The sequence below is a fragment of the Vespula vulgaris genome, chromosome 6 (assembly GCF_905475345.1).
Source record: "Vespula vulgaris chromosome 6, iyVesVulg1.1, whole genome shotgun sequence".
Classification (NCBI taxonomy): domain Eukaryota; kingdom Metazoa; phylum Arthropoda; class Insecta; order Hymenoptera; family Vespidae; genus Vespula; species Vespula vulgaris.
Window position 1 is genome coordinate 8,574,293 of NC_066591.1, and position 15,708 is coordinate 8,590,000.

Sequence of the window (15,708 nt, forward strand, 5' to 3'; positions counted from 1 at the left end):
TTAAATATACGATATAAAAAATCAAATATTTTTGCTAGCAAGGAATGAATTCGTTATTGTCAACACCTAAATCTAACAATCCGATCAAATCTGTTACGAATGTTACGACACTACCGCCATCTTGATATGTTTTTATTTCCACGAAATTAATCGAATGGCTTTAAAAAGGACGTTTCATAGCCCTTCGCAAGACAATTAGAATGGTTTCTGACAATTTAAAGTAAAAATCATTAGTCTTATTTCAAGTCGAAAGTTATTCGATCATTAAAAACTAAAAATTGTAAGTAAATTATAAAAATAAAATGTTTTTTTTCATAGGGTTTAAGATAATTTTTTATAGAATTAAAGAATTTAAGGTATCATATGAAAATTATAGATACGAAAAATCACATATATATATCACATATTCAACATATATACATTATATATCTTGAATTATTTTTATTGGTTCTGTAAACAGTTTTGACTTTCATAAGTTCTTGTGTTCTTATGTTTTGTTTTTTTTTTATGTACAGTAGAAATATAGAAATGTTTCTTTGTACTAAGAATAAAACTTAACATATTTTTTTTCAGATCCAAGTCAAATTTGTGTGCATTTTAGATACATATATAGAATTATGCTGCACAGATCTTACACACTTTTGAATTTCTTTCGAAACATTAACTGCCAGTGTGCAGGTGAACACTGTATTTTTCAAATAGGTTTGCCAAAGAGACGCACTAATATATTGATAACACCTAACCATGGTGTACGTTGTAAGGTACACGTGATTTCCAATAGTCAAAGCAATTTTGGTCAAAAAAAAGCAGGAAAAACTGCGGACTTAAAATGGACTTGTATTATAACACGGCGAACAGCGTCCGACGATACAAAAGGAAAGGAGATCGGAGATTTGCTTCAACAGGAAAAAACATTGATTCAAGATGGTCAAGATAGAGTAATTGAATTAAGCGAAGAAAAATTAGGAAAACTGAAAGAACGACCTTTAAATGTGGAGCCTATTGTTAAGACTGATGATAAGAAAAAGAAAGATCCAGAAAAGGTAGCAGAGTCTGTCGATAAACCTGCAATGGAAAGTAAAGAAACCACAGAAGAGGAAGTTACATCAAAGAAGGGTATGTATTTATCAATTAAAAAGATTGATAACGATTCTTTGTAAATCATTTTTCATATAGCAAAGAAAAGGTTAAGAGTCGATAGATCTACGGCATCATTGGAGCGCAACTTTATTACACCAGTAAAAGCTATGAATGACTTTCTGTTGAAACCATCCGACCTTGAAACACTACCAAAAACAAAACGAAGATCTCCGTACGAATTTGAACCACCGATTACTGTTTATTGGAGAAAAGATGTCGAAGCTAAGTAAGAGAATTTATTACATGGATCAGCATACTATATGATTGTTTACGATGCCGAAGATGTTTGATCGAATGCAGTAAGGTTATACTGCTTTTAGAGCACTGGAAGTCTGGGGGTCTCGTGAAGCTTTATTAAAAGAGCTTCTGAAGAAAGAACTCGAACGGAAAACATACCAACAAAGTAAGTATACTTAAAGTTACAACATTAATTATATGAACTTTATCATAGATTAAATATTTAACAAGTCGTTCTTGCAACATTAATATAATCATCACAGATATTTTCACTGTAAAACGAAGATTGAGAGACTATAGACGGGAAATGGGTAATAAGACCGAGACGATTGAAACGGAAGGTTTGTTTGGTAGATCAGGACGAGTAGTATTAACAGCAGTTGTTATGTAAGTTTTACTATTACTTTATAGATATAGCATTATTTTTTCAACTTAACATTCGATTAAAATAATACTGCATTTTATTACAGAAATGCAAGTAATTTTCTGTTTAAGCTATTCGCTTGGATATATACGGGTTCACATAGCATGTTTTCAGAATGTATACATTCAGCAGCAGACACGTGTAATCAATTGATTCTAGCTTATGGCATTCATAAGTCCGTTCAGGTGAATAAAATATAAAAGATAAAACGTAAAATAATAATAATAAGAATAATACAAGTAACAATAATGATTGTAAAAATAACAAGAAATAATTATGTTACAGAATCCTAACGCCGATCATCCGTACGGTTATACCAATATGAAATACGTATCCTCTTTAATATCGGGCGTAGGCATTTTCTGTGTCGGTACAGGTTTATCAATCTATCACGGAATTCACGGACTTCTATTTCCTGCACCCGTAGAGTCTTTTTATTGGGCATACTTTATTTTAGGTGGATCCTTAGTTTCCGAAGGAGCCACTTTGTTAGTAGCTATAAATTCGATTAAAAAAGGAGCAGAAGAGAAGAAAGAAACTTTTTGGGAATATGTATTATCAGGTCAAGATCCATCGGTGAATGTCGTTTTAATGGAAGATTTAGCAGCTGTAAGATTGTTTACTTGTTAAATTATATACATAAGATAGAAAATATTTTTATATTTTGATTTGAATGAACTATAACAAAACTATTCACCAGGTATTAGGGCTAGTTTGTGCCGCTTCGTGTATGGGTTTAACATCCTACATAGGAAATACAACTTTTGATGCTATTGGATCCTTATTAGTTGGAGGTCTTCTTGGCGGAGTAGCATCCTTCATAATTTATACCAATGTTGCAGCTTTAGTTGGAAGAAGCATATCGCAAGAAAATCTTGATAAAATCAATGCTGTATTAGAGTCCGATATAATGGTAAAAATGATAAAATAAATTGTACAAATTAATTATACTCCATTTTCATTTTTTCTGTTTGTTAATAATTCTAGGTTCGAGCTATTCATGATGTCAAAGGTATCGATATGGGTAACAATTTGGTCAGATATAAAGCAGAATTAGATTTTGATGGGCGAGAATTAACCAGATCTTATCTTGATAAACATGATCTGCTTACTATGTTGGAGGTACGAATTAAATAACTGCTTTTTATATCTTTTATATTTAAAAATATTCTACAAGTTATTATTTTATTCTATAGGAAGTGAAAGCTATGCAAAATATCGATGAGTTAGAAATATTTCTTTTGAAACACGGTGAGAGTATTGTTGATATGCTTGGTGGTGAAATTGATAGAATAGAATTAAAATTAAAGGTAATTGAAATATTACTCATTTGTATTCTTTTTTTTCTATATGTAATTATATATAATCTCTTTTCTTTTATAGAAAAATCATCCAGAGATCAGACATTGCGATTTAGAAATTTTATAAGAAATTTTTCAGTACCGTGATCTCTTCTGTAAATATTTAATTGTAATACCAATATTATAATTTATAATGTATCTATGAAAGAGAGTAATTATTATTTTAATGATTGGGAGAAGATTGGTTATTTAAAATGAATGAAAATAATAATGATAATAATAATAACAACAACAACAACAATAATAATAATAATAATAGTGATAGTATATAGTACCTATAACAATAAGAGTATATGTGATAGATAATAATAATTATACAGTATGTATTAGATTTAGGTATACTTGGAGATTGCATATGAATAAAAATTCTTTATTTACTTTAATCATTTATAAAATTCTGCTCAATAGTTTAAATTTTCTTTCGACATAAACAAAAACAGATCGATATTTAAATCACGTTTGTCCCTTGACAACTGTGAACACAACAAAGTGTTGCTATGCAGTAGTAACTTAACATGTTCGATAGTAGTATACTTTGTATCGTCGAAATAGACAATAAAAAGTGTATTTCGTTTGTATAAATATCTATTAGGAAGAAAAAAAGAAGTTAGAAGAGAATTAGACATTATTTTTCTATTTGTAAGATGGACAATTCTGAAAGAAGTCGACATTCAAGAAAACGAAGACTTTCAAGAAAGTGGTCTTTGAAGACTGATGATAATATAGAATTAAATCAATTAGAAAATGAAATAAGCAATGATGTTCACGAGTTGAAGAATCATTCGAAGGATCAATTGGAAGTATCAGAAGAAAATTCTTGGAGAAATGAGGAAGAAATAAAACAATTTCGTCAAAGTAAGCGTGGTAAAAGAAAGAGAAGAGTCTTGAAACGAGATAAAGTGTTACAAATGACTACTTCTGATGAAACTGAAATAAATGAAATTAAGAAAGTTAAGGAAAAAGAAGAAGTTCTTTCATCAACTTCGAATAATCATGCTCGTTCTTCCACCAATCATTTACATCACAAGTCAAAAAAACGTGATAAAATACATGATCTGTCGAGTAACATTGAGATACCGATAACAGAAATTTTAAAAAAGTACGAAGAACCTGTACCTCCAACTCCATTGACCACTGATAAGATCTACATTCAAAGTGACAACGGCTTTAACGCGGTTAAAATTATTACAAAGGAAGATGATCGAAGAAACGTTTTAAAATTCTTATCTAAAGGTCGTCTTAGTAAACGAATTTATTCACCCATAAGTATAGCTATAATAGCTCAAAAAATGTTCACACGTGTAGCATTTATTTATCAAGGTCTTTTAGGTGGAATGGCTTTAGTACATCTTATAATGGTGTGAAAAATTTTTTAACAATTACGAGGAATATCGTATGGTGCGAATAAATTAATTTTCTTTTTCTATTTTTTTTTAGATACAATTTTTCTTTGACTCCTCGATGGATTTTATTTTGAAGTATTCTCACTTTTCCGAAATTTATTGCAGTTTATTTTCATTGCTAATCGCATTTTCTGTTGTCTCGACGTTCGACAAGTTCGTATAATTGATAATATTTCAATTGTTTATAAATGTTCTCTTAATAATTTTGATAATTTCCTTTTGAAAGATTTGATCTAGCTGGTTTGGATGTTGATCAATTAAGAAACATTTGTAAAGATTACATTGGATCTACCATAGCTATTCCATTGTATTTAGCAACATTATGTTTGCATGAAACATTTGCAAATGTGGATGATAAATTAACGTTAATTCATTATCAAAATTTTAACAATACCTCATGGAATGATGTGAGTTTTATTTGATATAAAAATATTTTTTGATATTTGAAAAAAAGATATATATATATGTGTGTGTGTGTGTATACAGGATGATAAAAAAAGAATTCAATATTTTAAAGATTTACAGTACTCACCGAGACGAGTAAAGAATATTTAATTAACGTGGATCTTAAAATCAACCCTTTCAATGTAAATGAACTTTTATTATTTATGAGTTTTTATATTTATTATTTGTTTGATATCGTAAGTGAATCTCTCGAGAACATATTGAATATATACATAGTCCATTATTATGTTAGTAATAGTTTCTGTTTATTTTCATAGTAAACTTATCTCGACAATCTTGAACTGATGTATTTATAAGTAAATTCCTCTGTGTATATTAAATATGTTGCTAAGAGGCTCACTTATGATATCAGACGCTTATAAATAATAAAAGTTAATTTACATCGAAAATCAATTACGCTGATTTCAGAATCTCTATTAATCAAATATTTTTTACTCATTTCGGTGAGTACTATAAGTCCTTAAAATATCAGATTTAAATATATCATATTAATTTAATTTTTAGACCATGTATATGGAAGAAATTTTTGATGGATTAACAACTTGGAAGAAAGTAAACATATCGAAAGATTTACTTGCCATATTAGGTTGGTTTTTCGTGGCAATTGATATAAGACAGGATACTTTATTGATTCATCTTGAATCGATAGAAAGATCTGCACAAACTACATGTACAAAATAACATTTTCAAAACGGATATCATTCTTCGATGATAAAAACCAAAAATTAAAACTTTCAAGAACATTTTTCATACAAGTGGATTGTGTTTTTATTTCTCTCATTTATTTTTTATTTTTTTTTTTTAAACAAGACTTTATAGTCACAAAACATTGCTATTTTTGCATTTATTTGTAACAGAATAGAGCGTTTGATATGTACAATATGTATAAAGTTAAGCTAACACTAACATTTAAAAGATCGTCTTAATACATACGAAATAACGCAGTAAAAATAAAATAATAATTATTATATTATATATGGCTGTACGATAAGGCTGTACGATAGAAATCGTTTTTCTTCATTTTTTTCTTTTTTTTTTTTGTAAAGATCGTGTACACATATCGTATTTAATTGTAAAAGCGTTTATGTTTTTGTATTGAAAGTAAAAAATGAGAAATTGGAATAGATTATAAAAGATGATTTGAGCACAGAAATAGATAAAAAGCGATAATATATATATATGTATGTGAGATAAATGCGATCGATGATTTTGTTATCATGCAAAAAATCTTTGTTCATACAGAGAAAATAAAATAAGCATTTGTTGTAAACATAACGTGTTATATATAATAAGGCTTTTTATATAATCGAATGATTTAAAAACAGATAAATACATAAATACATAAAAGATCTCTCGTTTCCTTAAATTTCATTCTCTTCTTGGCACGTTGATGAAAAAAGAGAGGAGATGAAATTTATTACATTTTCTTGCTTTCTCTTTCTCTTTCTGTCGTTCTCGCTCTCTTTTTTCAAAGAAAATAAATAAAATCTTTTTATTAGACAAAGGCACTGTTTCAACTGTTTCGCAAATACTTAATAATAATTTAGGCCAACATTTAAGCCTATATTGAGTCAACGATCAGATCTTGTTTATCCTAAAAACTAAACAAAATAAAAAAAAAACGTTTGTCGTTCATAAATAATCGAAAATTCTTTTTTTCTTTTTCCTCCAAAGAAAACGTTTCTTTCTGTCGTTCATAAATAATCGAAAATTTGTTTTTTCTTTTTCCTCCAAAGAAAACGTTTCTTTCGTAAAAAAATGTCCTACTTCGTTTCTTTGGAAACTAACAGATATCGAAAGATATTTAATGATTTTTTATTTTCTTATTTTTTCCTTTGACAATATAGAAAAATGAACGACCTTAAATAGCAGACATTTAAAAACATGTAAAGTAGAAAAGAGTTTTATAGGATTAACTAAGAATTTCGTAGATTGGACGATCTGACAGGCAGTTATGGTTACAGCGAGTTTATTCATTCCTTCTGCTCAAAGTACTATAATAATAATAATAATAATAATAATAATAATAATAATAATAATAATAATAATAATAATAATAATAATAATAATAATAAAATTAAATAAACAAAAATAAACAAACTTTTCTCTCTCTTTTTTTCTATCTCTCTTTCTATTCAGCTATCATATTGGTCATGCGGAATCTCTTTTTAGATTCCAAGTAAAATTGCTAACAAATTTGAGCAGAAAGGATCGATAATCGAAGACCGATAAGTCCAAATTGATAATTTCGAAAAATCGAAATTAAAAGCGAAATGTCGATTATTTTCGCTTTACATGTGTGTGTTTTTTATTTTCTTCTTTTTTAATTTTTTTTTTTTTTATTAATTTCTCTTAGTCGTCAGAGTTGTCTTTGTGAAAAATGTCATTGTCAATCATCGAAATCGTGTCTGAGTTTGATATAGAGGCACGAACCAAGAACTATACCAAAAAGTTCGAGGACGGACAGACCAAGACCGACGGCACCAAGAATAATCAGATGATCCTTGGTCGTCTCAAGAAACTTGTAAATGCAGCCCTGCAAGAAGGAAACATCAAAATGTCAGCTTTTCGTTAAAATCGTTATCATTTCGCTGTTATCATTCACCGTATATTGAATGTTAGACGGATGATCCCTCCTCCCGCAAAGTACTGTCGGTGTTTTGCAACAACTATCGGGCACGAGGCTTCCATTTTTAAGGACTTCCTCGTCCTTGTGCCATTCACTGGCTAACCAATCCTCAAATCGAAGAGCACCGCAACATTTAAACTGTGAATTGTTTGAACCGAATTTTAGAATTCGTAAGTTTTAGATTTTTCTTTTCTTTTTTTCGGTGTAATCAAACAAAAAAAAATAGAACGAAAATATTCAGAACTCGATACTTACTTCCTTTTGCATTTGATCGATTGCAGTAGTTTCTCTCGATCTTATAGAATAATTCTCAAGGAAGGTTCGATTGAGGTTCATCTTTAATTCTGGACCTACTTGTTCCTCATAGAGACGTGCCAATGCGCCTACGCCTGCCTCTAATACGAGGACTGCCATTACGACGAAAACGTACTGAGGAAAGATCAACGATCAAAAGTGAAAGTGACAGATATATATATATATATATATATATATATATATATATATATATACATACATAGGTATGCAAATGTATGTCATTATTAAATTTATTCATAACCAAATGACATTATTAGTAGGAAGTTTATTACAATAACCAAATAGTTACACGTATTAGAAATTCTAATATACATTTACAAATTAAATAAATTAATTTAAATGCCATTGTAATCGAGGCACTTGAAATTAAGAGAGTAACTAGAATTAAAATGATATTTATTTATTTATAAATCTAACTAATAGAATATTTATGCAAAATGGAAGAAATAGGATTCTTAATATTAAAGTATCTTATTTATCGATTCGACAAATAAATTATTGTAATAAATTTTTTTTCTGATAATGTCATTTATTTATGATTCATTCATAAAATAGTATTATGGCAACAGCAATCCATCAATTTATGAAACGTTACTTTTTCAATATATATTTCTTAAGATAGCTATCTTTTCTTTCAAAAAGAATATCCTAGTAAATAAATGTCATTACGAATAAAAAGTTTACAATATAATACTATAACTCAAAATTTTGTAAAATGTAAAAACTTAAAATCCCATTTATTGATTTGATTGATAAACAAATATTTACTTCAATTTATTGTAACAATGTCATTTATACACGAATCAATTCATTAATATAATACTCATCATAAAACGTGATATTATTTCATAGCAATTGATCAATTTACGAAAAATTATTTTTCGAGTATACATTATTTGCAATGGCCCTATTTTCTTCAAAAAGAATTACAAGATTCGATTCACTAATTATGTTTTTTATTTTCACATTCGTTATATCGATTTGGTTAACGAGCATGAAGAAAAATCTTAATTGACCGTTCCTACATGGTAGAAACTAACGAGAACCGATAAGACTCGCCTACGGCGCATACGATATATGTAAGTGAGTACATGGTTTCGCGTAGGCGGTGAAAGGGATCGAGAGTAGAATCGCGAATGGAATCACTAAGAAGGGATTAAAACACGATTGTTCGAAAGACTGATAAATACTGAATCCTCTGGATCATCTTTATCATTAACAATATAAGAGAGATCTTCTCTCTTCTCTCGATAATGATAATAATAATAAAAGTACTTGTTATGTTAAATTCGTTAAATATTGAAAAAGAAATAAATATGGATAAGAAAAAGAGGGTAGAGAGAAAGGGCGAGAAAGAGAGAGAGAGAGAGGGGGGGGGGAGAGAGAAAAGAGCAGAAAAATTATGAAAGAGAGAAAAAGAGAGAGAGAGAGGGGGGGGGGGAGAGAAAGAGAGAAAAAAGCAGAAAAATTATGAAAGAGAGAAAAGAGAGAGAAAGATTAAGAAAGATGAAGAGAGAAAAAGAAAAGGCTAGAGATAGAAAAAAATCTCGGTCATTGGAGCATAGTGATAAGTCAACCACCACGACTCTTCAAGCTTGTTTTATATACCGAGGTTTGATTATGTGATATAGAGAGAAAGAGAGAGAAAAAGAAAGAGAGAGAGAGAGAGAGAGAGAAGAGGAATGATAAGGGTCAAGGCTATGTTCTACAAAAACATAATATTTTATGTGAAATCATCTTTATGGTCTAGTTTTACGATGATAGTTCGCTATCTTCACTTTTCTATTATTTTTTTATTCTTTATTTGTATAGAGAAATAAATGATAATAATAAAAAGATTTAGAAATTGTTTTGAATGACTCACAATTAGAAGAACGCATCTGTTTTCTGTAGTAACTCCACCACATCCTAACCAGCTTCCAATAACAGCCAAAATACCTGCGACAATGAGGGCATAAGCGAGACTTGGATACGTCGACGTTGTCATGAGAGATATGTAACTGTGTTTCGAGACGACCGTCCAAATGCCAATACCGCCCACCACAAATCCGGATAACTGTAAAATAATGATACACGCATGTTGAAATTGCACGCATTAAACACGGGTTCGAACGATCTCGTGTTTCCCTTCTATCTCAAAGCTATCATTTTAATATGAAATATTTGCTAGGATGCTAGATTAATTTATCTTTGTCTATTTATATAAGTTTATACGAAATACGTTAACATTAATTTATAGAGACTATATAAACTTTAGTTTAATAAATATCTAATTTAGGATCTTTCTTAATATCCTTTAAATATTTAGCTATATAAATATTTAGTTTAAAACCTAATTACGAGTGCCATTTGAGAAGTTTTCACGACTTTGCTTTTTCATTTTCATATGTATATCTGTATCTTTTATTTAAAATTTATATCTATTTTATTTTAAGAATAGAATTGATATATTAAAAAACAAAAAGAAGATAAAGAATTTTTCCAATGATCCCAATATGTAGATAGATACAAATAGTTATTTTGTACACAATTATTTAATTTAATTCTATAAAAATATCTTACAAATTATTATATATTTATAATCGACTATCTAACTAAACCATTTTAATTAGAAGTTCTTAAGAAATTTCTTAAATTAAAAAAAATTTATTTAAGAATATCTAAGATAAAATATGATTTATTTAAATATGACATACGCGCATTATCCTAAATTATAAATTAACCCTTTGCACTCTAATTATTTCCCTAGCTCGTTGCTAGTTCCATTTGATTTAATTCTTCCTGCTTCTGATGCATATCATATCTCCATACATACACACAAACACACGAAACATTTTCTCTACGAAAAAATGTTCTCATCTCATAATAACCTTATAGTTCAAAGGGTCATTTATAATAATGATATGGTGTCACCTTTAATTTAATTTTTTCTGGTTTTGATGCATATCATATCTCCTATGATGCATATCATATACAGATTGTTTTTAATCAAATAAGATTATAGCTCGAATTTTATAATGAAAAAAAGTCAATGCGCTTCATTGTAAATATCCTGCACTTCGAAAACGATTTTTTAATAAAATTGATTTCCAAATGATTTGTTTTATCAATTATATTAAGTGTTATAGATGACTCAAGAATTCTTGAAAAAAATATTATTATGCTAGTAGTAATCTTATAGTTCAAAAACTCAACAATACTAACAACAACAACAATAACAATAACAATAAGAATAACAATAACAATAACAATAACAATAACAATAATAATAATAATAATAATAATAATAATAATAATAATAATAATAATAATAATAATAATAATAATAATAATAATAGTTACAACATCCAAACAGACATACATTTATAGAAATCAATAATCCTGTATACATACACGAACATATACAAGAAAATTTCTAAACACTCTATAAATAAACACCTATAGAAAAGTACGCTTGATCATGGTTCGTGTGATTTCCTATTCCTAATTAAATATAAAATTTTCAGAAGTCAAATAGAAATAACAACAACAACAACAACAACAACAACAACAACAACAACAACAACAACAACAACAACAACAACAACAACAACAACAACAACAACAACAACAACAACAACAACAACAACAACAACAATAACAACAACAACAACAACACCACCACCACCAACAACAACAACAAAAACAACAACAGCAACAATAATAATAATAAATGAGTACGTCAACGCTTCTTCTCTCTCTTTCTCTCTCTATTTCTTTCTCCTACTTATTTAATAGTTTTCATGAAAAGTTAGAGACTTGGATCACACATTTTGATAAAAGATGATAGCCTAGAGTCCCTAGCTTCTTCTCGAGCTATATAGGGAAAATGGTAGTTATATCGCAAGATCAAGAAACAAAGTTATGAGCGTAACTAGCACGCAAGCTGTCCACGATGGTTCATTCAAAGTACTCGTGCCCCGAGAAACCTGAAAATCTCGCTTAGACTGGTTTTCTGGAATTCTCTCTTACGGCCGGTCTTCCACTCTACAGCTTCGAAACGCCTCCGCAAACGCCCCCGCAATAGCTATCGCCTTTATCTCTTTCTCTCTCTCTCTCTCTCTCTCTCTCTCTCTCTCTCTCTCTCTCTCTCTGTGTCTTTCTTTTCTCTTTAGATGCATCCCAGACATCATCTAAACGCTGCACCGAGAGCACGAACGTCACTGTCGTTAATCCATCAACGACAGAACTTACTTTCAAAAGTAAACTTTTACACAGAAAAAATTTGACTATTTTAGTTGACGCGTAATATTTACTAGATATGACTATATATTACATACAATTTTTATGTTATACGATAAGTAAGTTTTTAATAAATTAAAATATATAAATATATATAATACATTCTATAATGATAAAGTGTATATATATATATATATATATATATATATGCATGTATGTATGATAAATGTTTTAGTAATTTTGTAATAACAAAAGAAATTGTTTAAAAATTCGCAATAATAATATTAATCTTATTTAATTTATTTTTATATCGGGTTAAACAAAATTTATCTTTTTTAAATAAACATAATCACACTTTGTTTATTGTAAAAATTAAAGAATTTATATATATGTTTCAATGAGTTAATCGTAGTATAAATTTTTATCTATTCTCATCACTATCATATTTCCCAGTACAAGGTATAGATCATCGATATAAATACAACGGTAAAGTGGTGCACCCACTGACGTAATCTAAACATCCTTGCGTTTACGCAATTACGAAGGCAAGATTTTCATCTACTTCCCTGGCCAAAATATGTCGGATCGCGTCCAATTTTAGGCTCTCCTCATGAATATACATAGAGATGTCTGTATTTGTGAACAAGCGCTTCTATGAGATCCATAGGAAATTTCATATTTTGCTAGACCGATTCTAATCAATAAATCGATAATGTTTAATTAGATGATTGATCATTGAAAATTTCAATATGAAAATTATTAACCGTTACATAAAAATAAATTGTAAATTATGATTTATAGATTTTTCGAATCCTTTTAAAGAATAGATCCTTAAAAAGAATAGATCTTCCGAAATATTATAAACATTGATTCTTTAATGCACACATGATTTCTTTTGTACACAAATATTTCTTTTTTATACAAATACTAGCATTTTCTTTTTATAATAATCGTATAAAAATGAATAATAAATCATGATTTATGGATCTTATATCAATCCTTCTAACATTATACATATCAATCTTTTAATTCATGATTTCATGATTTCTTTTCCATACAAATATTTTCTTTGTTATTAATACAAATGTTTCCTTTTTTCTTATAGAAACATAAATATTTTATATATGTATATTAATATTATTATTTGTATTAATATTAATCAAATGATTATATACGAATTATTAAGTAAATATTAATTATTAAAATGGAAATATATTTAGTGAAAAATATAAAAGTTAATAAAAAATAAAATTATTAAACATTAACAATATAAGATTTATTAATATAATATAATTTCACAAGTACAAGTATTTAAGGGTTAATCTAACGAATCTTCGACTGGCTACGTCTTGAAGATTAGATGGGGATATACAGAATGGATGGGAGAGAAATGGGGGAGGGAGAAGACGAGTGAACGGACCCCAAGTTAAAGGTGGGTATCCATTAGCATACGTCTAAGGAAGATCCCTTCTCGGTGATAGCTAGTCCCTTATTTATAACGTCGGGACCAATCAACCTCCTCGTCGCGTCGCGTTCTCGAACGTGGGAGCCGATAAGGTCGAGTCGATATAAAATGTTTGAGAGAGGAAGAGAGAGCGAGAAAATCTTCGACAAACTTTGTATATGTATTGTATTTTAATACAAAGTTTGTTAAGTCTTTCTAATCGTCTTTCTATTTTGCATATAAAATTTAACTTTAATCTTTCGTTTTTCTTTCCTTCCTTTATTTTTACATCAAAAATTTAATTTTGATCTTCCATGTTCCTTTGCATGCAAGATATATTAAGTTCGATCTTCTTTTTTGCATGAAAAAATTTCTTAAGTCTGATATTTCTTTTTCTTACATAAAAAATTTGTTTTATCTTCCCTTTTGGCATGAAATATTTGTTATATCTTTTTTATTTTCACCAAAACTTTCGTTTTTTTTTTCATACAAAATTAAAATTTTTCTTTTCGTTCGTTTTTGCACATAAATATTATGTTTTTGTATTATGTATATTTTGTTTTTCCATAGAAATTTTTTAAGTATGATTTTTGTTTAAAAAATTTTAATCCGAATTTCTTTTTCTTCTTTTTCCCTTTTTCTTTTTTTTTCTATAAAATACTAATTGTTTTCATTTGTTAGATGTTATATTTATTTATATGAGATGTGAAATTTGAAATTTCGCGGCTATTCGAATATTATGCAATTTTCTCGACGTTTCGTAATTTACGCATTTGCATAATTCCACATAACGATGCGTAGAGAAGCAATTGGAACGTTCTAATGCAAAGCTTGGCAAACGGCCGAATTCTATTCGCAGAGGTGTTTCATGGAACTCGTTTGTCGTGAAATATTCTCCAAATGAAATTCAAATAGAAAATCGAATATTGATTTTGTCAAAATTAGGAAAAACGTTTCATGAAAGTAGTTTCAAATTCAAGAATCGATACTTTGGTCGATCGCAATGACGTATATAAAATAAATTCTAGTTTTTTTTCTTTTTTTCCATAAGGAATTAATATTTGCGATGAGCGTCATCTAATAAATTTTTTTCTTTTTTGCATAACAATAACATATATAGGGTGGTAAAAAAAAGTGTCTTATTAAAATAAAAAATAAAAAAAATGGTCATTAAAACTAAAATTAACCCTTTAAATGTAAATTAACTTTTATTAATTATGAGCGTTTGATATCGTAAATAAGTTCGTTGGCAATATATTGAATATACATAGAGGATTTTGCTTAGAAATACGCTAGTGCAAGGTTGTCTAGATAAGTTTATTTGGAAAATAAACAAGAACTATTACTAATGTAATAATGAAATATATACACAAATATACATACATACGCGTGCATATATATGCATGTTGTGTTTGTATGTGTGTATATATATATATATATATATATATGTAATGTATATATGAATATAATGTATATATATATGGATATATGTAATGTGTGTATGTAAATATATTTTGATTTTTTCTAAAATAAGGAAATAATAAAGTATAGATTAAAAGATCTAATCTAATGACTATAAAACGCGTATACTTACAAATAAGACGACATTGTAAATATGTAAAACATATTTAAGAAAATTGACCGAACAGCAACCGTCGTCTCTAGTTCTTAATCTGGAAGAAGTACCAGGTAATCTTTCAGAACTTTTAGCCATCTTCGATCGATTTGGGTCGAAACGTGTCACCGAATCGATCGTCACCTCGTCACCGGCACTACAACATATAAAAGAAAGAGGGAACATGTTAGACATGACAAAATAAAAGAAACATTCAAACGAACGGAAGTGATAGGAAATTCTCCACCTACTTCCTTCGATGATGACTCTAACACTTTGTAGGATTCATAAGTGTCAAGTAAAAAGAGAAAGGGATAGAGAGAAAAAGAAAAAGAGAAAGGGAAACGTAAAAGGAAAGAACATTTCCTTTTTTAAGATGGGATCATGAAAGTGTCGAGAGAAACGAAAAGGAAAAGGAAACGAAATGGGTGTGACTCGTACGCCCTTTTGATAC

General features: G+C 28.6%; 3 protein-coding genes across 5 annotated transcripts in view; 2 read left to right on the top strand and 1 right to left on the bottom strand.

Moving 5' to 3' along the window:
* The first annotated feature begins 100 nt into the window (after window positions 1-100).
* Window positions 101-3,545, top strand: LOC127064544 (zinc transporter 9). Its single transcript, XM_050995733.1, has 11 exons — window positions 101-280; window positions 574-1,116; window positions 1,177-1,366; window positions 1,461-1,543; window positions 1,641-1,764; window positions 1,848-1,986; window positions 2,087-2,410; window positions 2,502-2,714; window positions 2,789-2,923; window positions 2,998-3,111; window positions 3,185-3,545. The coding sequence occupies exons 2-11, from the start codon at window positions 618-620 to the stop codon at window positions 3,227-3,229; spliced, it is 1,866 nt and encodes a 621-aa protein (XP_050851690.1). The 5' UTR covers window positions 101-280; window positions 574-617; the 3' UTR covers window positions 3,230-3,545.
* A 144-nt stretch (window positions 3,546-3,689) lies between these two features.
* On the top strand, window positions 3,690-6,020 carry LOC127064549 (uncharacterized). Its single transcript, XM_050995756.1, has 4 exons — window positions 3,690-4,520; window positions 4,600-4,718; window positions 4,792-4,972; window positions 5,535-6,020. The coding sequence occupies exons 1-4, from the start codon at window positions 3,807-3,809 to the stop codon at window positions 5,709-5,711; spliced, it is 1,191 nt and encodes a 396-aa protein (XP_050851713.1). The 5' UTR covers window positions 3,690-3,806; the 3' UTR covers window positions 5,712-6,020.
* Window positions 6,021-6,464: 444 nt separating this feature from the next.
* LOC127064550 (CD151 antigen-like) overlaps window positions 6,465-15,708 on the bottom strand; it is a 15,858-nt gene continuing 6,614 nt past the window's right edge. For all 3 annotated transcript variants that reach the window (XM_050995757.1, XM_050995759.1, XM_050995758.1), the window contains 5 exons: window positions 15,234-15,411; window positions 9,839-10,030; window positions 7,915-8,088; window positions 7,636-7,797; window positions 6,465-7,566 (listed from right to left, as the gene is read on the bottom strand). In XM_050995757.1, coding sequence (XP_050851714.1) covers window positions 7,420-7,566; window positions 7,636-7,797; window positions 7,915-8,088; window positions 9,839-10,030; window positions 15,234-15,353 — 795 coding nt within the window. In that variant the 5' untranslated portion in view covers window positions 15,354-15,411 and the 3' untranslated portion in view covers window positions 6,465-7,419. The remainder of the gene's footprint in view (window positions 7,567-7,635; window positions 7,798-7,914; window positions 8,089-9,838; window positions 10,031-15,233; window positions 15,412-15,708) is intronic.